Below are 27,056 nucleotides of genomic sequence, written 5' to 3' on the forward strand. Positions count from 1 at the left end.
ACCACTGCGCCACCAGGGAAGCCCTCCCGTGCTTTTTCTAAAGACACTTGTAACCACAAAATTGTCCTGCAGTGACCACTCCATTGTCTTCATGTTAAAATACAAATTCCTTTCCTAGTTATCATCTGACCTTCACCTTCCTCTTCAATTTCATCACCCCAGCTAAAAGCAAAGGTAAATCATTTGATTTGTCTCCTAGTCTAATATTTAAATGAACTCTAGACCGCCTTAACTTGAACACCGGCTTGACTTTGCATTAGGTGTGTGAACTTTGGAAAATTAGGGCTGTTGTGAGGATTAAATGAGCTAATACACATAAAGAGCTTGGATGTTGCCTGGCACATAATTTGTTAACTATTATTATTATTATCATCATCATCATCCCCATCCCTCTCAACCCATGCATTGCATTTGCATTGCTGCTTTCTCGGCCTGGAGTACCCTATCATCTCTTACCATCTGGCTATGCCCTTCATTTTTCCTTATCAAGATTCGATTCAGGGGTCACATCGCCTAGCAAATTTATCCTGCCCCATCCTATCTCATTTGTTTCCACCGTTTCCTTTGCAAACTTCTTTGTTACTGTAACTATTGTTTGCGTCTATCACCAGACTGTGAGTTCCTAAAGGAGAGACGGTGTTTTCATGTTTTTAGGCACAAGTGAAAGGTGAATAACATTAGTATTTGACGCATGACTACCCAGAGAGAGCCCAAGTGTAATGAGATCCCTCAATAAATGTTCCTAAAGTCTACTTTGTCTAGTGTGGCGACTTGTCCCGAATATGAGACAGGACTATACTCAAAGCATTTCCAGCAGGGAACTTAATACCTTAGGCAACAGCCAAGAACCCCGGAGAAAAAACGGTTCTTTTCTCACTTTCCCACAGGGAAACTCCTCGGTGAAACACCCTGGTCTCCGAACCGCGGAGGAATACACGCACTTAAGTGCAATCTGCGCCTGCGCCTGTGCCTGTGACCGCTCCGCTTCTGCGCCTGCGCCGCTCCAGCCAATGAGGAGCTCCTCAGTCGGGGGTGGGGCCACGGGTTGCGCTTTAGGATTGGACAGTGGGAGCAAACGGACGGCGCGGAAATGACGTCAAGGTGCGTAAGGGCCGGCGGCCCGGCTGCGCGGTGGCTGCCGGGTGCCGCACGCCTTTCCTTTCCTCGCTTCTGCCTTTTACCCCCGCTCCTATCCCCGCCCCCACGGCCGCTCCGCTCCCTGGCGTGACTCGGCATTGAGAGCCCCGGGAGAAGACTCCGCGGTCGCTACCTCCTCTGCCCAGGCCTCGGCCTTCCTGAGCCTCCCTCCTTCCTCTCCCGGGTCTTCTTCAGTTTTGAAGCCTGTGGCTTCGCGGCGGCCCTGCCGGACTTCTGAGAATGGTGGGTGTGAAGCCGGTTGGGAGTGACCCGGATTTCCAGCCGGAGCTGAGCGGCGCGGGCTCCAGACTCGCTGTGGTCAAGTTCACCATGCGAGGGTGAGTCCGGGCCCGAGCCCAGTGAGTCCCGGCTGTCTGTGCTTTTCTTTCTCTGTTTCCCGATCCCGCCTGCCTTGTGGTCGTGTTCTGCTGCGGAATGTCCGGCGCTGGGCGCAGCCCAAGGCCACTGCCCGGTTAGGCCTCAGTTCCTGGGTGTGAACCCCCGTTTGTGCACCGGGGCGTCTCTGGCAGGCTCGGAGGCCTGGCCGACCGCATTCCCCAGCCCGCGAGATCCCCGCCTGCTGTTCCTGAGTCCTCGGAAGGGGTCTGCTCTTGGGGGTGACCCGGCTCTTTCCTTTCTTGTCTGTGGGAGTCTCCCACAGCCGCCCCTGCTTGCGCCTGTCCCCTTCTTTCCCGGGATGCAGCTGTCACTTGCATCTTAGAAACTTGCAAATTTTAATTTACCCAAACGGTTTGATTCGTCTTCACCACCTGCATATGTGGAAAACTGTAGGAAGATTCAGCTACCCAACTAATCCGCGACTAATCCGCGGAATGCTTAGAACTAAAGCTAATGCATTTTAAATTAAGTTAATGTTGGGTCAGGATGCTTTTTAATTTTCTTAACGTTTCTGTTACTTCTTTGATTTGTAAGTTTGTAAGTTAGGCCACTTTGTGTAAGTTGCATCTGATCACGGAAATTATAGTAGGTATATATATACAGTACACGTAGACAGGTGTCCAGATATCTGGCTTTGACCAAGTAGACTCCATTTTTGACTTGATGATTTAAGAGGACAGGGCACTTGAAAGATGTTATCTGGCTTTGGTAAATCTCAACATAATTCATAGGTCGCAGAGCTGGCGGATCTTCCATGTTGGGTCCCTGTATGAGAGTGATGTGCTGGAAATAGACATTCAGAACCAAGATTTCAGCGAGCTTGTGTATTTGCTTACCTCCCCTTGTGTATGTCAGTGTCCAGTGGGAAGGATTAGAAGTCTCCTCTTGATCTACCTTGACCCCCTGGTGTTATTTACACTTACACTAACTTGGAGAAGTCTACTACAAATACCACTGTTTATGCAACACATTTTGTTGTCCAGGTAACTGTATAGACATAAGGCAGTGTTTTGAGTCTTAGAGCAAAAAGTGATTCAAACCTATCGAACGTGATTCTATAAATGTTGAATATACAGATGGTGGCATTAGGATTAGATTAGGTTTGGGGATGGAGGGATGTAGGTAGAGATGAAAACAAGTTAGGACTTACCTTGGGACCAATCTCTCTCATACAGAATTGGAAAGGGGGGGATACATTAGATTTTAAGGTTCGTCTTCCCAGTTTTGTTGATTTTATCATGACCATTCTTAATATGAGGGAATACCTATATACATTTGTTAAGTCCTAGGTGGAAGTTGGAAAAAGGAAGAGATGATTTTAACAACGAACCTAATTTTTAGTTCACTTTTCTAATTCTAGTTAGTGGGAGTGTTTATACTTTTGTGCCTCAATGATATACTCTCTTTTCCCCTTGACCATAGCAGGGGGAGAGATGAAGAGTAATACATGATTTATATGAAGTGAGAAAAGTTACTGTCATCCCACTTTAGGCCAAGAACATAGTTTTCTCAACCACCTGTTTCTCCATTTCCTTTCCATCCCTACTTGAAGCCTTATTCCTTATTCTCACCTGCCGTGCTTTGTCCATCCTATTATTTTTACTAAAACACTATACAGATTGTCATTCTTCTGTTTAAGAATCTTCAGTGGCTCTCCAGTATTTCAGTTGTTTTTTTAATTGTAGTGAAATACATGTAACATAAATTTGCCATTTTAAAATATACAGTTCAGTGACATTAAGTACAATCACTGTACACACACACACACACACACACACACACACACACATACACATATTTTTTAATCTTTTTGGCCGCGCTGCGTGGCATGTGGGATCTTAGTTCCCCAACCAGGGATCAAACCCGCACCCCTTGTATTGGAAGCGTGGAGTCGTAACCGCTGGACCGCCGGGGAAGTTCTAGTACATTCACAATGTTGTACTGTCATTACCCCATCCATATCCTAGAATCTTTTCATTATCTCAAACAGAAACTGTGCACGCATTAAACAGTAATTCCCATACCTTCTCTCCACTGCCCCCAGCCCCTGGTAACCTCTCTTCTAGTTTCTGTCTCCATGAATTTGCCTATTCTTGATAACTCATTTAAGTGGAATTATATAATATTTGTCCTTTTGTTTATGGCTTATTTTAGCATAGTGTTTTTAAGATTCATCCATGTTCTAGCATGTGTCAGATTTTCCTTCCTTTTTAAAGCAGAGTAATATCCTGTTGTATATGTACATATACATACAACATTCTGTTGTATGTATATACCGCATATTTTGATGGACATTTGGGTTGTTTCCATCTTTTGACTAGTGTAAATAATACTGCTCTGAACATTGGTGTGCAAGGATCTCTGTGAGTCCCTGCTTTCAGTTCTTTTGGGTGTATGTCTGTGAGTGGAATTGCTAGATTATATGGTAATTCTGTATATAAGAAACCAGCAAACTATATATTGAGAAACCAGCAAACTATTTGCCCACAGTGGCTGCACAAGTTTGCCTTTCCACCAGCAATGCAGGAGAGTTCCCATTTCTCTACATACCAACTTCTTTTATATTTTAGTGGCCATCCTAGATGAGTGTGAAGTGGTATCTGGTGGTTTTGATTTGCATTTCCTTGATGACTGGTAATTTTGAGCATTTTTTCTCATGCTCATTGGTCATTTGCCTTTGGAGAAATGTCTGTTCAAGTCCTTTGCCCATTTTGAATTGGATTGTTTGTTTTTTTGTTGTGGAGTTGTAGGAGTTCTTTATATATTTTGGGTCTTAATCCTTTTTCTGATATATCATTTGCAAATATTTTCTCCCATTGGTTGCCTTTTCAGTTTCTTGATGGTGTCCTTTGATGCACAGAAGTTTAAAAATTTTGCTGAAGTCCAATTTATCTATGGTTTTTTCTTTTGTTGTTTCTTGTGCTTTTGGTGTCATATTCTGGAAATCATTGACAAATCCAGTGTCATGGAGATTCCTCCCTATGTTTTCATCAAAGAATTTTATAGTTTTTACTCTTAAGTTAGGTCTTCGATCTATTTTGAGTTAATTTTTATATATGGTGTTAAGTAAAGGTCCAACTTCATTTTTTTGCATGTGGATATCCAGTTTTCCCAGCACCATTTGTTGAAAAAACTGTCTTTCACCCATTGAATGGCACCCTTCTCTAGTATTTTTTTAAGCAATTAAAATAGTTGTCACTTACATCAAATTTGGTCTGTGTAAGGGACTTATTGGAGCACTTATTGACTTCTGCAGTCCTCAAAATAATGTTTAAAATTATCTCCAATTTACAAATGAGGAAGTTGAGTCAGAAGGAGATTAAATGACTTGTTTAAGGTCCCAGTGTTGAATGTACTCTTTGGGTTGTGAAGTGCTGTCCTGTTCTTCCCAGCCTAAGCAGAAGGGACATGCAAGTTCACCTCTGTATTGCATGGAGCCTGACATTTTTTAGTAAATGTTGCCTTGAATAAGCTTTGCCTGCAAAATCCTTTGATGGAAGTCAGTTCAGTTCACACTCTGATATTCATTTCCCTACCTGTAAAGTGGGAATAATAACATGTAGACTAACCATATCATTTAGAGAATGAAATTATATATGTGCATTATATACTGTGGTAACATATTTTTGTAACTGGTATCTCCAAACTATTACTTCTTAAATATACCCGGATACACTTAAGTGGTCATAAACAGTGCTAGTTTTGTTATCACTGATGGGTAAATGCCAAATTTAAAAGGATATGCATTTTCTTTCCTGTGAAACTCAGCAATGAGTGACTTTTATCTTGAATTCATGAGTGTACTACTTTTGTAGATATGTTTACCATATATTCAGTTTTGGGTTTCTTAAAATTTTTATTGGAGTATAGTTCTTTACAATGTTGTGTTAGTTTCTGCTGTACAGCAAAGTGAATCAGCTATAGGTATACATATATCCCCTCTTTTTTTGGATTTCCTTCCCATTTAGGTCACCACAGAGCATTGAGTAGAGTTCCTTGTGCTATACAGTAGGTTCTCTCAGTTTTCTTAAAGCAGATCTTACTTTGTAGTTGGTTAGGTGTTATTGTTACCATCCAGTTAGAATGTCAGTGTACGTTAGGATGGTGAAATCTAACGATTATGATAGTTTGTCCCAATAATACATTGTATAATAGTATTAATTATATATTGTAAAATTGCTGTGGACTGAAGGTACTTTACCATAATACAGAGTTAGGAGGCCCAACAGTTCATAAGGACTGGGCAGATTATATTAGGGAGTGAGGTGGGTGGCTGTAAGATAACTAGCGAATGGTGAGGCCCTAGAGAACATGTAGAGGATTTAAAAAAATATTTTTATTTTAAAAAAGTATAGCAGGCACGCAAAAATGTATACAAATCATTTAAGTGTAGAGTCTGATAAATTTTCGCGGTGATCACACTCGTTTAACCAATACACAGGTCAGGAATAGCCGCGTAGCACAGTCACATCCCCACCCCCGGCAACCTCCTGCAGGCTCCTTCTCATCACTCTCGAACTTTAACACTGTAGACTAATTTCGTCTGTATTTGAACTTTATAACAATGGTATCATATAGTATGTAATCTGTCTGGATTCCTTTCAAGAGCATATAAATAGTCTTAATCTTGGCAGTTAATTTAGAAATAACCAAAAAAAAAAAAAAAAGCACAGTGTAGGCCACTGTTTTGGGGGTTTTGAAATAGCAGTTAAGAGATGGGTTTTGTGATCAAATTTCAGCCCTGTACTTCATTGTTCTTGTCTTTGAAATGAGGAATGGTAAAGCTTAAATGAATTTAAACGTTTTATAAGTTACCTAACATATAATAAATGCTTAATGAACGTTAGCTATTTTGTGTTACTAATAGGACCAGTTATGGTTATGCCTGTCCATTAGTAAATATAAGACATCTAGAAATAACCTGTTTTAAAGTTATGCCCCGCAGAAAAATAAACTTTTAAAATACGCCTTCAGAAAGCACATACATTTTCCACACCCACACCAGCTGAATGTGTTTACACATATTACTGCTCAAGGTGGAGCACTGACTACTTTAGCGAATAGGAAAGAATAGCAAGTTCTTGAAATAAAATCTATTTATATTATGACAGTAAACACACATTTTTTTGTTTTAATTTATTTTATTGAAGTATAGTTGATTTACAGTGTTGTGTTAATTTCCACTCTACAGCAAAGTGATTCAGTTATACATAAATATGCATTCTTTTTCATATTCTTTTCCATTATGGTTTATCACAGGGTATTGAATATGGTTCCCTGTGCTGTACAGTAGGACCTTGTTGTTTATCCTGCAGAGTTTTTCTTAAAAGTAATTTTTACAGAATATTTCCATGGTAGCTGTGTGGTACCAGGTGCTTGTATCAGAAGACAGGAATGAAGAATTTTCATAGTGACTTTTCTATAACTTAAAAAGTTAAAAATAGATTTCATAACCGAAAATGACATGCCTATTAACAATTTCCTTCCATTTTCTCTGTTCCAGCTAGGTTTTTTAACATCTTTAGTTTGATATAAAGCCTTTATGTATTTAGGTTTTATCAATAAATAATACCTAATTCAGCAGACTATGAAAAACTGTAAACACAAATCTTACTAAGAACCTAACGTGGTGCTTTCAAAGAAAGCTGATCTTGGATTGGCTTTAGGAGTTAACTGTTCTAGTTGTGGTCCTGCCATTAACTGGAATGTCTGACCTTGATCAAGTCGTTCAACTTTTCTGGTCTTCACTTCTCATTTATTGAATGATTGTGTTAGGTTAGGTCAGTTTTAAAGTTTCAGTTTTGTGGGTTTGGTTCTTTACGTTTTGCGGAAAGCTAGAGGGTTGTCTGCTGAGGTTTTTCTCAAAAAGCATAAGTCAGAATCTTTCTTACATATTGGACCTAACAGATCAGCTTTCCAACAAAAAGAAGTTCAGAGGTGGAAAAAGAACTTTTTTTTTTTCTTTCTTTCTTTCTTTCTTATTTAAGCCTCTGGACTAGATGGTCTGGTCTCTTTTACAACAAGTTCAAAGGTCCTGAGGTTATGTACTGTCTAAAGACTGCAAATCAGGGGCTGTGCAAGAGAAAAAAGTACAATCCTGAAATTTAGGCATACTTGGAGAAAAATATTTTAGAGATAGGAAAGGTCCTTAAAGAATCTAGTCCCTTCTCATTTTATACAGAGAAATCAAATAATTTGTTCATGATCTCAGCAAAAAATGGAACTTTAAGCTTACTTTTAAATGCTAGGGGTAAGCTAGGAAAACATCTTACTTAAAATAACAAATCAGTTCATTTGAGTGATTATAATGTGAAAGTATGCTGCTGTATATATCTATGCTTCTGTGTTCTATGATTTATTTTGATTTTTGACTAAAGTTCCAACCTATGATGGCTAACTAAAATTAAACAAAGGATCTAGATCAGGTTAAATTTTGAAAGGGAACACTTATTTTCAAGGTAGCCATTATTTTAGTACAGTCTCTTTAGCTTCAAGAAGAGTTTCTTTAACTCCAGGTAGCTCATACTTGATTGATGAGTAGAGTGATTATGTCAGTAAGTGTGGAGGTGAGGTTGGTTCATATTCTATTTTTCTTAGGTAGTGAAGAGCAGGAATAGAAATAGAACCTTTAGCAGGAAGGAGAAAAGCCCTCAGCCACAGAGGCAGGCTCCCTTTCAGGTTCCTTTTAAGCAAGTCAAAATTAATTAAATTACACCTGAGCTCCTGGTCCCCAGCGGGGGTCATTCTCATGTTGTGCTTGCTTCCTCCTGTCCCTGCCTGGATGGCAGCCCCATGGGCTCAGAGCTCCCCTTCCATCTGGATACTCACAGCACCTGTAAGCGGGCACTTCCGCTCGTTTGTTTTTGTACATTTTAAATATCCTCTGAGGTGTAGCCTCTAGGTCTGAGCCACCTGCCTGTCTGTCCAGGTATTTCCTGAATACTAGTTACTATTTTTCTTAGGAATGTTTTTACAAAGTTGCATGGGTTTAAATTTTTAAATTTTTGTTTTTATTTTTTCCATAAGCCGTCTTATTTTCGAAGGCACGCTTTTGCAGAAAGAAGGTTTTTCAGGAATGAGAAAACCTGATACTGTGTGTATACCAGGTATATTTTGTGGTACAGCATGATACCTGTGCTTCATCCATGCCTACTGTTTAAATGCAGTTAACATTCAATTCTCTATTTGCAATTTAATATTTTATGAAAATACCTGTTTATCATATAAAAGCAAAGGATACAGAAGTATAGGTAGTTTTAAAAGTCTCCCCTAAACTCCCTTCCTTTTCTAGTCCCACTTTACAGAAGTAATTGTTTATTGTGTGACCCACCTAACTTTTCAATATATATTTATGTACATATATAACATATAAATACATATTTTTAACGTGGTCATAGAAAATATTTTATCGTGAGACTTAGTTTTCTTTTAAACTGTGTAAATTATCCTTATCCTTTGGTGTGAGTGTGTCATAACTTTTTTTTAATTGAAGTATAGTTGATGTACAGTATTATGTAAGTTACAAGTGTACAGTATAGTGATGCACAGTTTTTAAAGGCTACACTTCATTTATAGTTATTATAAAATATTGGCTATATTCCCTGTGTTGTACAATATATCCTTGTAACTTATTTTACATGTTATAACTTTAAAAAATAATTTTCTATTGATTGCCATTTAGATTATTATTTTTACTATTTCAAATATTGCATTGAACTTCCTTATACATATTATTGTGAAATTGAGTAAGTGTTAAGATAAGATTGACTTTTAGAAGTGAGATTGTTGAATCTTGGGTTGTGTTCATTTAAAATTGGTAGATAATGACCAAATGGCCCTTCAAAAAGGCTCTACCAATTTGTACTCCCATCCATAGTGTTTAAGACTTATTAATAACCAGAAGTATTTTGCTAAACTAAACATAGGTTTTGTCGACTGTAAATGTTTGTTCCTTTAAAATTTAGTCTCAGGGCCTATTTCAGCATTGTTCGATCCAAAAATTTACTTTCAGAAGCATCAAGTTTAATATTTAAGAAATTAAGAGTTACTTTCTTAACTTTTTGGTATGAATCTTAAGGATGGCAAAAGGTGAAAATGCTGATTAAAATGTTAAGAGTGGAGAGAGAATCATAGCTTGAATTTGAAAATCTTGTATTTTAGAGTTTGCTTTTCCTTGTGTTCCTATCTGCTAAAGCCGAGGTTTTTCTCATTTTTTGAAACTTTCATTGAGATATACACAGTATACAATTATAAATGTATAGTTTAGAGAGTTTACACAAACTGAATATACATGCACATTTAATCAGCTTCTGGACAATTAGAACATTTCTAGCCTCTTGAAATCTCTCTCATGCCCTTATCCTGTCACTAACTCTCACAAAAGTAACCATTGTCCTGATTTATAATACCATTGATTTGTTTTGCCTGTGTTTGAACTGTACATAAATGGAATCATATAGTGTACTTCTCTTCTCAGTGTTATTTGTGAGATTCATCCATATTTTGGCATGAGGTTTTACATCACTCCTTTTCATTGTTGTATAGTGTTCCAGTATGTGAATAACTACAGTTAGTTTACTTATTCTGTTGTTGAAAGGAACTTAGGTGGTATCCAGTTTTTGGCCATTAGAAATATTGCTACTACCAATATTTTTTCAAAAGCCCTAAGGCAAACATATACAGACATTTCTGTTTTATATACCCTAGAAATGGTCATAAGTAGGCATAAATCTTGCATTAGCAGATACTGTCAGTTTCTTTTCTTACCCCCTGAAGTGGTTATACCAGTTTGCACTGTCACTAACAGGTCAATTGCTCCAAGTTCTTGACAGTACTTCCTTCTCTATTGTTTTAGCTGTTTTGGTGGGAGTAGTTTTATTTTTTTTTAATTAAAAAAATTTTTTTTAACATCTTTATTGGAGTATCATTGCTTTACAATGGTGTGTTAGTTTCTGCTTTATAACAAAGTGGATCTGTTATACATATACATATATCCCCATATCTCCTCCCTCTTGTGTCTCCAAATTTGCATTTCCCTGGTTTCCATAGTGACTGAGGAAGTCTTTTTCTCTTTATGGACTGTTTGGATAACCTCATTTGTCCAGTTTGAGAGTACCCTTTTTTCTTTTGAATGTCAGTCTTCTTATTGATTTGTAGGGGCTTTTTTACATATTAGAGGTATAACTCCTATGTTTGATATGTTTTACAGATATTTTTTACTAGTCTGTGGTTTGTCTTTTCACCCTCTAAGTGGTATCTTGATGAACAAAAGGTCTTAACCTTAATATTTTCCAGCTTATCAAGTATATCCCAACATATCAATTCTTCCCTTTTTTCTTTAGTGCTTTTTGTGTTTTAAGAAATAAATCTTTGCTTACTCCAAGGTTTTGAAAGTATCCTCTGTATTTATTTTTCCTAAAACTGTTGTTTTACCTTTCCCATTTAGATCTGTAATCCATCTGGAATTGGTTTTTGTGTACAGTGTGAGTTAGGGGTAAAGATTCATTATTTTTCCCCCCCATGTGGATATCCATATTGACTCAGCACTGTTTACTGAAAAGACCGTCCTTTCCCCACTGTACTGCTGTGTCAACTTTTTCAGAAGTTCGGTTACTGTGTGTGGGGTGGGTCTGTTTTTGGACCCTTTTCTTTTAAAATTGGTGAGTTTGTTTATCCTTTATACTCTTAATTTTATAAAGCTTTTTGGTAGTTATTAATATCTAGTAATGTAATTTCTTCAGCTTTGAACCCCCAAATGCTTGGGCTATCCTTGATATTTATTTCCCTATAAATTTTAGAATTTAAATTTGTTAATTTTTCCAAGCAAACCTTGGAATTTTACATTGACTTTAAAGATCAAATTGAGGAGACTTGACATCTTGACAGTGTTGAGTTTTCCAGTTCATAGGTATAGTGTATTCCTCCATTTATTTAGATCTTTAATTTCGTTCAGTGAGAAGAAAGCTGGAAGACAACACTGTTAGACTTAAAGACTTAATATAAATCTGTAGTCATTAAGACAGTGTGGTACTGATGCAAGTGTATCTAAATAGTACAGCGGAAAAGACAAGAAAGTCTAAAGACAGGTTGATCAGAATGTTTTTAATTCTGCGTTTTAATTGACAAGATCTTTAGAGTATAAATTAGTACAATCTTGGGTGTTATTTTACCAAGCATCTCTTACTTTTCTCACAGGTGTGGACCATGTTTAAGGATTGCCCCAGCATTCAGTTCTATGAGTAATAAGTATCCACAAGCAGTATTCTTGGAAGTAGATGTACATCAGTGTCAGGTAAGGCAAAGAGTCCTTAAAAAAATGTCTTTTTATTTACAAATTGATTTGAAATTCAACATTAATTTCATCCTTTATCTCTTTATGCACTAAGTACTTATTTTTTTGAAGGTAGGATAATATTATGTTAATGTAATTATTACAAATGTTGTTATGGCTGCATTAGTTAAGAAGGGTAGTCCAATGTTAATTGCTTCTGGGTTTGCTAATAATATTTTTCTGGTACAAAACTAATATTATGTTGTTAAACTTAATAGGTCACCTGGCAGTTCTGTGTTTTACATTTCTTTGTTTATTTTTTTGTAAATCTAAAATTATATCTTATACTACAGACAAACTGGTTGATTAGAAAGCCATGGCAGAGAATTCTTGGATATAGTTTGTTTTGAATTGATCAGTTATAACCCTAGCTCCAAAGCTGCATACTCAGCAGGAAGTTTAAAATGTTGGTTACTATTGATTGAGCCACAGTGTTGTAGGTAGATTGCCCTGGTTACTTAGTCAGCATGGCTGTGTGACAGTTCTGCATTTGCATATCTAGATGTATGGAGGAATTGTTAGAGAAAAAAATTTTTTGAAGGCTTCTTCCAACACTAAAAATGTAGTCTTTTGACATACATAAATAACAGCTCTGTAACTTTTTTTTTTTTCCAGTGAAGCTTTTGTCTTTGATACATTTCTGGGTTGGAAAAAAATCTTAGAATGTTACATAGCTTGCAGATAAGTATTTTGGGGATTTGGTGCAAACTCTATGTTACACGTTTATTGTTTAGTACTTATATCGCATACTTCTGGACAGCAGCCCTGGCCTTATTTTGCCTTATTTTAAGTAGTCACTGTCTCTGATCTGGAAGTGCTGTCTTCTGGAGCTGTGTGGTCCTGTACAGTAACCACATGTGGTTGGGTACTGAGTACTTGAAGTGTGGCAAGTCCAAATTGAGATGTGCTGTAAAATACACATAGGATTTTGAAGGCTTAGTATGAAATAAAATACGTAAAGTATGTCATTAACTTTTTACATTGACTGTATGTTGAATTGCATATTTGGATTTACTAAAATAAATTATTAAAATGGATTTCAGTTGTTTCTCTTTACTTTTTTCTTGTGGATACTAGAATATTTAAAATTACATGTGTAGCTCACATTTGTATCTTGTATTATATTTCTTTTGGACAGCACTGTTCTAAAAGGTCATTTTTTTTTTAATGAGGCTTAGAGAAGACATCTCTGTAAACTTCATGCTTTTTTTAAAAAAACAATATAGCGGTACCTCTTCCTTGTGTTTGAATATGCAAGGTGACATACCTATTTTACTATTTTCTTTACACTTCTCATGAAGAGTTTAATGAGTTTAATGAATCAGTGACTGATTAATTTTCATTCGGTAGTTAGTCTTATGAAATCGTGGAGTTGGAGCAGAATTTAAAAAGATACCCGTTGTGGTGTTTTTGATGGAAGACCAGAAGTCATTTCTTTAAGAGTAGAACTAGGGCTTCCCTGGTGGCGCAGTGGTTGAGAGTCTGCCTGCTGATGCAGGGGACACGGGTTCGTGCCCCGGTCCGGGAAGGTCCGGGAAGATCCCACATGCTGCCGAGCGGCTAGGCCCGTGAGCCATGGCCGCTGAGCCTGCGCATCCGGAGCCTGTGCTCCGCAACGGGAGAGGCCACAACAGTGAGAGGCCCGCATACCGCAAAAAAAAAAAAAAAAGAGTAGAACTAGATGAGGATTGCAGTGCAAAGGGTGTTACCTCCTTTTCACGGACAGATGGGCTACTGTTTTTTCAGATGTGTACTTTTTCCTAGTAGCAGTGGTTTGTGTTGACATATCTCAATACCCTTCTGGGGTTCTCCATTTGAGAAACAGTCTGTACTTATGAGAGAACTGTCTGGTGTTGTAAAGTGCAATTTCTGTGTTAGAAGCCAATTGTTCTATTGGATGAAGCACTTAACACTAAAACAAAAATGCAGGGCTATTCTTTGTTGCGGACATAAGGGTAATATAGTTGTGCCCCTTAAGAATAGGCCTGTTTTTTCTTAAGTAACAATTAGGAGTAAGTTATTTTACATGTTTTTAGTTCATGCTTGTGATATTTAACTTCCATAGAGATGTAGAGTGAATATTCAGAGTGGTTTAAGATTAGTTTTTATTCATAATGCTATCTAACTTGACAATTCTAGGGAACAGCTGCCACCAACAATATATCAGCAACACCTACATTTCTATTTTTTCGAAACAAAGTGAGAATTGATCAATATCAAGGAGCAGATGCTGTGGGACTAGAGGAAAAGATCAAGCAGCACTTGGAAAACGACCCTGGAAGCAACGAGGACACAGATATTCCAAAAGGCTATGTATGTAGAATTAAAAGTGAAATCATGATGTGTCTTGCATTTGTCATTATTTGGTTGAAGTGAAGTTCACTCTTTTCATGTTTTGTCTTTTGCTAGTTAAGAATACTTTCAGTTAAGAACTTTAAAAGTAAATGTAATAGCTGACTATTTGATTTTGTCTGTGTTGTGTGTATTATAACCTTAAGCCCCCATCATAAACTATTTTTTATTTTTATTTATTTATTTATTTTTTGTGGTACGCAGGCCTCTCACCGTTGTGGCCTCTCCCACTGCGGAGCACAGGCTCCGGACGCGCAGGCCCAGCGGCGGTGGCTCACGGGCCCAGCCGCTCCGCGGCATGTGGGATCCTCCTGGACCAGGGCACAAACCCATGTCCCCTGCATCTGCAGGTGGACTCTCAACCACTGTGCCACCAGGGAAGTCCCAATAGCCATTTTTATATGTTTGTTTTTTACTTTTTTTCCCTCCCAAAGTGAAAAACTTTTCATTGGAAAAATTTTTCACTTTTTGACAGTTGTGTAAAATGGCATGTAAATTTTAGTGTATGACCATTACATACTGAACTCCCTTTTCTGCTGGTTTCTAAAGTTTTCTCCCTCTTTTTAAATATATCTATTTAAAAACCCTAGTTATTGATTTTGTTTTAAAACCAAATGTGACTTTAGTATTGGATATGTTTTTCACAGTTTTAAGAGTTATTATTCTAAATAATAACTTGAAGACTTAAGAATGTCAAAGTTTTTGAAAACTATATAATATGAATAGTCATAATTTGTGTCTATCATATGAGAGCTATTCAGGAAGGAAGTAAAATTCAGAAGTAGCACTTCATGGTAGCTGACTTGTTTATGCAAATTGGTAAAACCTGCCTACCAAAATAATATTTGTATATATATTTTTAAATTTTGCTTGTTATAAAGTCATTGTGTTGGCAGATTAAAAATGAATTTTTTTTTTAAAAAAGTGTTACCTCAAGTTAAAGCTAGTATATGGAAGCATGTGTACCAAGTACATTTAAAAATTTTTTAATTTATTTATTTATTTGGCTGAGTCAGGTCTTAGTTGCGGCATGCGGAATCTTTCGTCGCAGTACACGGCCTCTTCGTTGTGGTGTGAGGGCTTCTCTCTAGTTGTGGCACGTGGGCTCTAGAACGTGTGGGCTCAGAAGTTACAGCATGTGGGCTCTAGCTGTGGTGTGCAGGCTTCAGAGTGTGCAGGCTCAGTAGTTGCAGCACATGAATTCTCTAGTTGTGGTGCACGGGCTCTAGAGCTTGCGGGCTCAGTAGTTGTGGTGCGCGGGCTTAGTTGCCCCACGGCATGTGGGATCTTAGTTCCCTGACCAGGGATCAAACTTGTGTACCTGCATTGGAAGGAGGATTCTTAACTATTGGACCACCAGGGAAGTCCACCAAGTACATTAAGACAGGCCTGCCATAGAGCTACCAGTCATTATGTAAGGCCCTTAAATTCATGTTGAATAAGGAGAACCTGTAGTCAGGTATATATGAGAGATTTTTTTTGTGTTTATGGGTGGAGGGGGAGTTTTGTCTTCAGAAAGTGTCTTTAACATGTGGTAGTGGCATTAATTACTTTAAGTTAAGGACTTAATAATTAATATTTATTTAAAATAGAACTGTTATATGATAATTTGAAATGGTAATATTCAGTTAGAAAGTATGAACATGTGTAAGTCAGGGTTATGACGCCTTTTGGAAAATTTTGGAAATCATTTGACTTGTAAACAGTTGTGTTTACTTCTTTGTATTTTTTTCCTTTATTAGTTAGGGTTTTTGCATGAAAAAGTCTTATGGGCACAACAGTCTTGGCTGCTTAGCTGCAGTGATACTTCTTTACATCAGCTAAGTATGATATCAGGGTTTTGGCTTTGGGTAGGAAATAAACAGGGAAAAATGAAGTTTTAGGAAATAAGACATTTAATTTCATCCAGATGTTATGAATACAAAGTAAAAAGCTGTTAAAAACATTTTCATTTTTTTTCCATCAGGTGTCAATGAAGACTTTAAAAGTTTTGAACTATAGGTCTTATAGGGTCATTAAATATTTAAAACTGGTAATGTGTTCCCAAGAACGGCATTGTTTTCACAACACAAATGGAAACTGAATGAAAACCTGTATCTTAAAGTAGATTTAAATATAAGTATTACAAAAATGTATTGACAATTTTAAAATAAAATTTTAGGTTTCTAGAATACTTTCTCTCATTACGTTTAAATGCTAAAAGGCTATATAATTATTGATTTCACACATCCTATAGTTTTGAAACTCCTGATTTGACTGGAGCCAGAGTGAAAGAAAGAAATATCTCTCTTAGGGAGGTTTGAGATATTACAAAAGATGTAGGGTATGATACTCAAAAGGTTAAGAATCAAAAATCGGAAGTAATACAGTGTTTTTGTAAACATCATGACTTTGAGTTTTTAATATGTTTATTGAAGTTCGAAAAAATTTTGTTTTTCCAATCCTGTTGTCTTTTATTTATTTCTCTTATCTTACTATAGTGACTTATTCCACAGTAGTATTGAAAGCAGACATCCTTGACTCGTTCCTCATCTTAGGGGGAAAGCATGCAGTCCTTCACTATTAAGTATGTTAGCTGGAAGTTTCTCATATATGCCTTTTATCAGATTGAAGAAATTGTCTTCTATTCCTAATTTGTTGAGAATTTTTTAAAATCAGAAATGGATATTAGATTCTTACAAATATTTTTTTCTGTGTCCATTGAGATGATCATGTTTCAACATTTTGTTTCTTAACATGGTGAATTACATTGAGTGACTTCTGCCTGTTAAACCAACCTACCATAACCTAGCATACTCTAGCCACTCTTGACTATGATGCATTATCCTTTTAATATATTGTGAATTAGGTTTGCTAAAATTTTGTTTAAAATATTTGCCTCTATATATATGAGGGACATTGGTCTGTAGTTTCCTTTCTTGTATGTTTTGGTGTCAGGGTAATGCTGGTGTCATTAAATTAGTAAATATTCTCTCCTCTTCAATTTTCTGGAAGAGTTTGTGTAGAATGGGTACTATTTCTTCCTATAATATTTGTTAGAATTTAATAGTAAAGCCAGCTGTTCCTGGAGTTTTCTTTGTGGGAAGATTTTTTTTTTTTTTTGCGGTACCCGGGCCTCTCACTGTTGTGGCCTCTCCCGTCGCGGAGCACAGGCTCTGGACGCGCAGGCTTAGCGGCCATGGCTCACGGGCCCAGCTGCTCCGTGGCATGTGGGATCCTCCCGGACCGGGGCACGAACACGCATCCCCTGCATCAGCAGGAGGACCCTCAACCACTGCGCCACCAGGGAAGCCCTGTGGGAAGACTTACAACTACAAATTTAATTTTTAAAAATAGGTAAACAATTAATCCAGTTATCTATTTCTTCTTGAGTGAGCTTTGGTGGTTTGTGTCTTTCAAGGAATTTGTCCATTTCATTTGTGTTGTTGAACTTATGTGCAAAAAATTGTTCATAATATTCTCTCATTTTTTTAATATCTAAAGAAACTGTAGTACTGTCACCTCTCCTAATATTGGGATTTTTTTGTCTTGACCACTCTGGCTAGATGTTTCTTAACTCACTGATCTTGTCAGAGAACCAGCTTTTGATATCATTGAGTTTCTCTATCATTTTTCTGTTTTTCATTTCATTGCTTTGATGTTTATTATTTTCTTTTCTCTGTTTACTTTGGGTTTAATTTGCTCTTCTCTTTCTAGTTTCTTAAGGTCGAATTTGAGACCTTTCTTCTTGCCTAATATAGGCATTTAGTGCTATAAATTCCCCACCCTGGGACTTCCCTGGTCGTCCAGTGGTAAAGAATCCACTTTCCAATGCAGGGGACGCGGGCTCGGTATCTGGTTGGGAACTGAGACCCCACATGCTGCAGAGCAGCTAAGCCCGAGCGCCACAACTACTGAGCCCGTGTGCCTCAACCAGAGAGGCTGCGTGCTCTGGAGCCCTCACACCACAACTAGAGAGAAGCCCATGCGCCACAACAACAAAAAAGCTCCCACATGCCACAACAAAGACCCAACGCAGCCAGAAAGAAAAAAATAAGTCCCTGCCCCAAGTATCTCTTTAGAAGTTGGGAAGGCTTTAAACATTCTATTTTTTCTCTCCCCTATTTTCTTTTTAATTTACTTATTATTTTTAAAATTTTATTTATTTTATTTTATTTTTTAACACCTTTACTAGAGTATAATTGCTTTACAATGGTATGTTAGTTTCTGCTTTATAACAAAGTGAATCAGCTATACATATACATATATCCCCATATCTCCCCCCTCTTGCATCTCCCTCCCACCCCTCCTGTCCCATTATTTATTTATTTATTTTTTTTTTTATTTTTATTTTTATTTTTTTGCGGTACGCGGGCCTCCCACTGTTGTGGCCTCTCCCGCTGCAGAGCACAGGCTCCGGACGCACAGGCCCAGCGGCCATGGCTCACGGGCCCAGCTGCTCCGTGGCATGTGGGATCTTCCCGGACCGGGGCACGAACCCATGTCCCCTGCATCGGCAGGCGGACTCTCAACCACTGCGCCACCAGGAAAGCCCCCATAATTTATTTTTTTAAAGATATCTTTATTGGAGTATAATTGCTTTACAATCCCATATTTTGTAAGAGTACCTAGTATGGCTTCAAATCGCATGAGGAGGCTGTCAATATCAAGTCTTCCTCTCTAGAAGTTTGCAGGCTAGGCACTCTGGAATCAAACTTGTATTTACATGTGTTCTAAATCTTGAGGCTTATTAGTGTATTTCAGTGTTCCAACCTCTGACCTGTAGGTTTTGGTCTACAAATATGTCACATTCATCAAAATAAACATTAAATGTCCCTAATTTATGTAGTAGGTAGGACAGATCTTTCTTTAACCAAAAACTTTCTAACTTCCTGTGTGTCTCATGTTGGATTCCACTCACCTCCTCCCCCCAAAGGTGAAATTTGTTCAAGCAAACAAAAAATCTAGTTGACAGAGTACTGTTATAAACACGCGTGTCATTCACCTGTGTTCATCAGTTGTGAATATTTCCCTGTTTTTGTTCTATCTTGATGTGTATTTATCTGCTTTTATATTTTGCAGCATCATTTATAGAGTAAGTTATAGGCATCTAGATGGTTCATCTGTAAATATTCCAGCATGGAGCTCCTAAGAACAAGGACATTCTCTTGTATAGCCATGATATCATTATCACTTATAAGAAATTTAACATTGATATGATATCTATCCCTAATGTACAGCCTATATTCAGATTTCCTTAATATATCTCCAAACTATACTTTATAGCTGTTTTTCCCCAATCTTGGATCAAATCAAGGGTCATGCATTGCATTTAAGTTGTCAATCTCTTTAGTGTTCTTTAGTCTAGAAACTTCTCTCTGCCTTTTTTCTTTCATGACTGCCTTTTAATTTGTGCCATGCGGCATGTGGGATCCTAGTTCCCTGACCAGGGATCGAACCTGAGCCCCCTGTATTGGAAGCGCAGAGTCCCAACCACCGGACCTCCAGGGAAGTCCCATGACTGCCTTTTTTTAAAGTTTAAAACAACGCCAGTCTACTGTAGTAGCCACTAGGCACATGTGGCATTTTTTATGTGACTGGGGCAACTGAGGAACTGAATTTTTAGTTTTATCTATTTTTAATTGAATTAGTTTTAAATTTACACATGTGGCTAATGGCTGTCTCATTGTACAGTGCAGGTCTGGACCATTTGTCTTACACAGTGTCCCACAGTCTGGATTTGTCTGATTGTGTTCTCATGATTCTTTCCTCATTATTGGCAAGTTGATTGCATAAGTAGTGATACTTATTTCCAATTACATATTTTCCAAATATGTCAGTTTTCAGTTATGTCAAGTATACAATATTATGCCAGTTTGTCCCAGACAGTGTTGTAAACAGAGCACTTTAATGCAACTGTTCAAATATGATACTTGTTTTGTGTGCCCCATGATAAATTAAAAAGCAATTTTAAATTATTTACCTATTTAGTTTATTTTCATCATTAAGGTATAGGAAGTACGACTGCAACGTTGTCTTCAAGCCTGGGGTCTTGATCCTGCATATAGTTTGGAAGAGGCATCTCGGTAGGATGGTAGACAAATGTTTGAAAGATTTTTGTCACATTTTCAAGGCAAATGTTCAAGAAGTTCAGAATAATTCTGTAGTAGTAGAACTTAGCTGTGTAGTGCTCCTTTTCTTCCTGCCTCCCTTTTTGAATTGGCTACATTATGTTACCCTGAGTAATACATTTAACATCTAATGCAATGTAACATTTGATATAATAGAAAAGAATATTTTGGCTTTGGAAACATTTAGGCTAGTCTATGAATAATTAAGGGTGTATTCTAATGGATTATTACCATATTGATAATTATTTGAAATGTAAAGTTTTCTTTAGTCTTTCAGAACTATATACACATGTATTAGTATGTGTATTAGTATTCGTAATAAAGACTGATAGAATGGTGAACATGTATCTGATAACTTAGAATACTTGGTAATCTTTATTTTTTTATTTTTTATTTTTTTTAAATTACTTGGTAAACTTTAAAAACAGTTTTTGTTTAGTAGGTGAAATGGATAATTTTCCAGAAAAATAGTTTCAAAATCAACTCCACTAGAAGCAGAACTCCTAAATAGACCAATCACCATTGAGGAAATAGAGAAAATAGTAAAAGAGCTCTTACATAAATACCAAGATGACTTCACAGGGAAATTCTACCAAATCTCTAAAGATCAGGTAGTCTTGTGTTAACTGCAACTACTCAAGACCGTATAAAAAGAGAGAAAACTTTCATTTTGAAGTTTCATTTTGAAGTAAGTTATGACATTGATCCCAGAATCTGACAAAGTTTGCAGCAAAAAAGAAAGCTACCAACCAGTTCCAGTTAGGAATATTGGTGTACAAATCTTAAATAAAATATTAGTAAACAAAATTCAGCAATCTAGAGGAGAAAAATCATGATTTCCTAATATGGGGAAAAAGCATTTGACAGAATGCAATATCTATTTACTCCTAAAGTGTTCAATAAAATTTTAATGGGGAAGTACTGGAGGCATTCCCACTGAAGTCAGAATCAAGACAGGGATGACCACTGTCACTGCAACTCTATGGCGTTGTGTTGAAAGTATTAGCCAAAGCATACACAGGAAAATGTTAAATGACACCACAGGGAAGCACTCAGCAAAATCCAGAATATAAGAAATCTATAGGCTAAATGACTGTAGATTAAAAGAGATTTAAGAGACATTAACTAAATACGGTATTTGTACTTTTCTTGGATTCTTATTCTGAGACTCAGTAATTTCAACTGTAAAACATTTATGAGACAGTTGAAGAAATTTGAACATTGATATTGATAATATTAAAATATTATTGTTTTAGTTGTGATAATGATACTGAGGATTTTTTTTTGAGTACTTATCTCTTGTGAACACACTGAAATGTTCATGAATGAAATGAAAAAAATGTCTAAAATTTACTTGAAAATAATTGGGAGAAAGGTTGGGAATGGTTACAGGGTAAAGGTGAGATAAGAGTGGGCATGAGTTGATGATTATTGTAGCTGGGAGGTGGATACCTGAGGTTCACTGTATTAGTCTATTTGTGTATGTTTGGAATTTTCCATGATAAAAATTTTTTAAATAGCTATTTGCTATTCATCTTTAAACTCTTCACGGATATAGGTTTAAAGAGTGCATGATTACTAGAAGAGGGAGGTAGGCTTTCTTTGGATATTTTGTAGATATTTTAATTTGCATATTTTCCACTTCAAAACACTGCTATTAAAAAACGTATAAGTCAACATTTAATAATCTTTGTGTTAAAGACTTGATTTTGGATTCTTATTAAGTGGGCTAAGCCTAAATTTGGCTTTAATTATTAGTGATAGATGTCAGTTAGAAGTTCAAATGAAAGGGTTATTATAAAAGTTTTAGTAACTATTTTAAATGAGATATAAGTTTTCTTTAAAATTGCTTAATCAAGAGAGAGTCACTCCAATATAAAATAAAAAGTTTAGAAAAAAAAGAATCACATACAAGGATGTATTGTACAACACAGGGAATAGTCAGTATCTTATAGTAACTATAAATGGAATATAACCTTTAAAAATTGTTAATCACTATGTTGTATCCCGGAAACATAATATTGTACAATAAAAAAAAGAATCACGTATTTACATTTCTCATTAAGATTTTTATACCAAATCCAAATGCTTTGCCTAAAGTCTTGGTTTAATTTTTTTCAGATGGATTTAATGCCTTTTATTAACAAAGCTGGCTGTGAATGTCTTAATGAAAGTGACGAGCATGGATTTGACAACTGTTTACGAAAAGACATGACCTTCTTGGAATCTGATTGTGATGAACAGGTAACCGAATGCTTAAGGCTTGTAAGGATTATCAGTATTTATGCCTGCTCTTGTTTCTTGTTCAGGTTTCCATCTCAGGATTTCATGTTTCTCTTTTCCAGATGCTCACTTCTTTCTTCCTTTTTATAACTTCACCCCTGTCCTTTGACCCTGCAGACCCCCCTCGTTTCTTTGTTCTTCTATGACAGCTGCAGGACGGAGAATCACCGATCTCTTGGATTGCCCCGAAGGCTGAGTTGAGCCTTCACTCTTCTTAAGTCCTTTTGTTCATTCTTGACTTGCCTTCATACTTCCTACACGACTTTGTCCCTGAGAAATAGAAACTAATTAGATGAGCCCTCCCTGTATGTCTAGTCCTCACTCCCAGATGTAAACCTGTTGTATTTCCCTATAATTCCCAGCATTATTGTTCCAGAGGAAGTAGTGTAGTATAGTACTGCCTTTATCAAGCCATCTCTGTCCTCATCTTGACTGTTATTTTCCTTAATTTAATTTCTATTCCATTGCCTCTGCTTTGTCCCCATTTCCTGTTCATCTTTTACATGTTCACAAAAGTTACTTCTCTAAAATATAAATCTGATCATGCTTCTCTTTCTTAAAAGAGTTAAATGGTTCTTCAGTGACTTCAGGAAGAAGGTGTCGTATTCTTGCTGACTTTATCTGCTTCTAGCTTTCTACTCTCATAATCCTCTTCACCTGTGGTTCAAGTCTCTAAGCATGTCATGCTTATTTTCTGGCACACAATTACAGGTCAAGTATAAAAGGTACTTACATGACCAAAGGGAGTAATTTAAGTATTTTCTTAAGCAAATAGACCACAGTGATTTGAAATCATAAATCCAAATCCCCTCTTTCTTTGCTCCAGCCAGAGCTACCTTACTGTATAGCTTTGAGAATATCATTCACATTGTGCTCCTTGTAAATGGTGCCCTGAAATAATGTGGTGATGCGTATCAGAAGGACTGGCTACAGCTTCCCTGAAATCTTCCTGCCAAGGAAATCTTCCTCCCAGGGTAGAAGCATAGGTACCTACATCAGACAGAATTTTAGCTGGAAAGAAGATTGAGTGAATGAATCAGAGATAGGTATTTCGGCATTGTTTTGTGTTCCAGTTCCCTTACCTGGCTTTTCAGATTCAGTTAGTCAGATAAATTTAAGATGGAGGTTTGGAGGTTACTGTTAGAGCTGTGAGTCCTGTTCTCTTGAGTTTTGGATCAAATAGAGTTCATTTGAGGTCTAGTCTCTCCACGTAGCCTGTGTGCATTGTCTCCAAATTGTCAAGTGACGTGGGTGGATGCTTCCACAAATAAATTGTTTTGGAAAATAATAAGCTTAATATGCTAAAATATATAGTTTAAATTTTAATTTCGGGATTTTGTTTGTTTTTTTGGAAAGCAGATTGCTTATCAGTTTTAGGTTACAAGACTTTAGGTTCTTACATATGATTTTAGTTAATTCTATTAAATTTTGTTGTTATTTCTTTATACGAATAATACATTAATGTATTTCTCAAATGTCAACCTAATCAAGTTACTTTCAACTTACTGATATTCTGTATTACATTGGTTTTGTTAGATGAATTAAATTTTGTCTGCTGCTTACTTATTTAAATCTCCTTAGCTATTGTGTTATTTAAGGTGTTCAACAGTCCTTTAGAAATGAAACTATTATTTTCTTCACAGCTACTTATTACCGTGGCATTCAATCAGCCTGTTAAGCTTTATTCAATGAAATTTCAGGGACCGGATAATGGTGAGTAATGGGCGCTTTTCTTTAAACTAACTTTCTGCTCTGTAGACCTGCTAGCACATATTTAAAACTTTTCTTTTTTTTCTTTTCAATTGAGATATAGTTGATGTATACTCCTATGTAAGTTTTAAGTGTACAACATAGTGATTCACAATTTTTAAGGGTTATTCCATTTATAGTAATTCTAAAATATTGGCTATATTCCCTGTGTTGTACAGTATATCCTTGTAGCTTACTCATTTTATACATAGAAGTTTGTACCTCTTAATCTCTTACCCCTATCTTGCTCCTCCCTCCTCCCCTCTTCCACACTGGTAACCACTAGTTTGTTTTCTTTATCTGTGAGTCTGCTTCTTTTTTGTTATATTCCCAAGTTTGTCGTAGTTTTCAGATTCCACATATAAGTAAGTGATATCATACAGCATTTGTCTTTCTCCGTCTGACCTATTTCACTTAGCATAATACCCTCCAGGTCCATCCATGTTGTTGCAAATGGCAAAATTTCATTCTTTTTTATGGCTGAGTAGGATTCCATTGTATGTATATTTACTACATCTTCTTTATCCATTCTGTTGATGGACACTTAGGTTAAAACTTTTTATTAAATAGAGGTAAAGATTTCTTGTTTTGGGAAGGAGTGAAATTGTTCTTAGAACAAAGCAGTGGGCAAATAATGTGAGATTATTGGACCGAAAGTGATAAAAAAAGAAATGTTTACCCTTTTTCCAAAGTTTTTTATTTTAGAATTTAAGTTCCCTTTTAATCTGAAAATGAGGTAGCCCTTTCTTCCAACTAAAGATTCTAGGTTTGAGGTAGCTGTTTTTCAGGATCAGAACTGGGAGAATTATTTCACATTCCTCCTGTTATAGGTGATAAGACAGGCTCCGGATCTTCCTATTTGTGCTCTAATTATAGTTTCATCTTGTTTATACATATTATGATGCTGTAAACATGATTGTACAGACTTGGCATTTTTCTTTTCATTAAATAAAGAATTGTGCTATTCACCCTTCCACCCCCTTTTTTCTGTTTCTTACTGAAGTGTTTTTTGCTGGTTGGGGCGGGCAGGGGTGGGGGCATGGGGTGGGCAGTGGAGACTAGGATTCTGGTTTTTTAGTTGGTTGGGAGAAGCAGTACGCTTATCAGGTAGCATTCCCTTATCATTTGCTATTCTAAATTTTCATGTATTAATGACTTTTCACTAATAAAATTGTTTCTTTATTCTGAGAATACAAAGTATTTATAAAAGCAAATGCTATAGAAATGAGTATTTAAGCAGTGTGACTATCTTAAGATTCCTTAATCAGTCACAAAACACTGGTCTGAAGTTAAAAGGACTAAGACACTCTATCAATATGATTTTACCACTGAGCACATCCTAATCCCTAAGATGAATTTTGGTGGTTTGTGTAATTTCCTTCTGGCTAAATGTTGTCACTGATAGTGCTTTCCTCCTAAATAACAAAATGTACCAACTGATGGCAACTGCAAGACCCGCGTCAATGTTATTTCTTTTATGAAACTTTCTGTCAGCCTGCACGTGCTGTCAGACTCCACTGCCACCTTCCCTATACCTCCTCACTGAGAGTTGTACATGTATCATAGTATGTCTTTTATAGTTGAGGGCAAGAGCTCTGTGTATATGTTATGCATGTACATATATATGTATGTGTTTTCATCTAGTATTCCTAGTACTTAGTATAGTTTTAGCAGGCCAGGAATATACCAGTAATAGGTTTGGCGTTAGCATTTAATTTTATTCTACCATTTTATAGGTCAGGGTCCTAAGTATGTAAAAATTTTTATCAATCTACCCCGGTCTATGGATTTTGAAGAGGCAGAAAGAAGTGAGCCAACTCAAGCTCTGGAACTAACAGAGGATGATATTAAAGAAGATGGTATTGTCCCACTTCGTTATGTAAAGTTTCAGAATGTTAACAGTGTAACTGTAAGTAATATTCCATTCAGAATATTTAACGGGTTGTGGGTGACAGTTCACGCCATCTTTAGTATCCTAGCTGATTCCAAGTGATCCTTAAAAGTAATAATTGTCCACTTGGTTTGAAATGCATAAACATGTCTAATGAGCTAATTGAATTTTCTTCTTTCTAATTCATCTGTGTGCCCTAAAGAGGAAAGACGGATTGATTTTTTTTTAATTTGTGGATTTGTCAGTTTACATATATATATATTACGTATACATCTTTGGCAACTTTTGTTAAAAGTTTATTCTAGAACATTTATACTTAAATAGAAGATATTTGTGCTTCCTTCATACCTGGTGATGAGTGATGATACGTTTGTAAAGTCCAATTTACTTTTCTAGAATATAGAGTTTTTAATAGTGTAGTGGCCGCGATCTCAGTAAAAACGGCTTTTAAAAGATAGTTTTATATTATCTTAATTTACATTAAGAAAGCAGCAGCTTTTTAGCAGTTATTAATTGCTTTTGTGAATTTTAGTATTAAAACCCAAAACATGCTCCTAAACCACCTGTCCACCCTAGCCCGTTCCTTCAGAGGAGGGGGTAGGAGGGTTATAAAAGAATAGTAGAATACCTAGAAAAAGGAGTAGGAACCAGCACAGAGTCACTTGAGAACAAGGCATGCCAAGCTAATGTGATTTCTTTGTGTTAGTGGATTCTGGTTTTTGTAAATTAGAAGAATGCCATAGCATGTGTTCATTTTAGGAGGTTTTCAGTAGAATTTCACAGAATATACTTAGTGGTAAGATGA

The 27,056-nt window shown here is 36.6% G+C and overlaps 1 protein-coding gene across 2 annotated transcripts in view; it reads left to right on the top strand.

The window, feature by feature from the left end:
• The first annotated feature begins 1,091 nt into the window (after positions 1-1,091).
• TXNL1 (thioredoxin like 1) overlaps positions 1,092-27,056 on the top strand; it is a 34,748-nt gene continuing 8,783 nt past the window's right edge. Inside the window, exons 1-6 of one of the 2 annotated variants that reach the window (XM_029232928.1) lie at positions 1,092-1,475; positions 11,731-11,827; positions 14,006-14,179; positions 22,450-22,572; positions 24,255-24,324; positions 26,097-26,269. In XM_029232928.1, the coding sequence (XP_029088761.1) occupies positions 1,378-1,475; positions 11,731-11,827; positions 14,006-14,179; positions 22,450-22,572; positions 24,255-24,324; positions 26,097-26,269 (735 nt within the window). In that variant the 5' untranslated portion in view covers positions 1,092-1,377. The remainder of the gene's footprint in view (positions 1,476-11,730; positions 11,828-14,005; positions 14,180-22,449; positions 22,573-24,254; positions 24,325-26,096; positions 26,270-27,056) is intronic. The other variant, XM_029232920.1, reaches the window with a different exon arrangement.

The sequence above is a fragment of the Monodon monoceros genome, unplaced genomic scaffold, assembly GCF_005190385.1.
Source record: "Monodon monoceros isolate NGI ecotype Baffin Bay Population unplaced genomic scaffold, NGI_Narwhal_1 Super_Scaffold_1, whole genome shotgun sequence".
NCBI lineage: Eukaryota > Metazoa > Chordata > Mammalia > Artiodactyla > Monodontidae > Monodon > Monodon monoceros.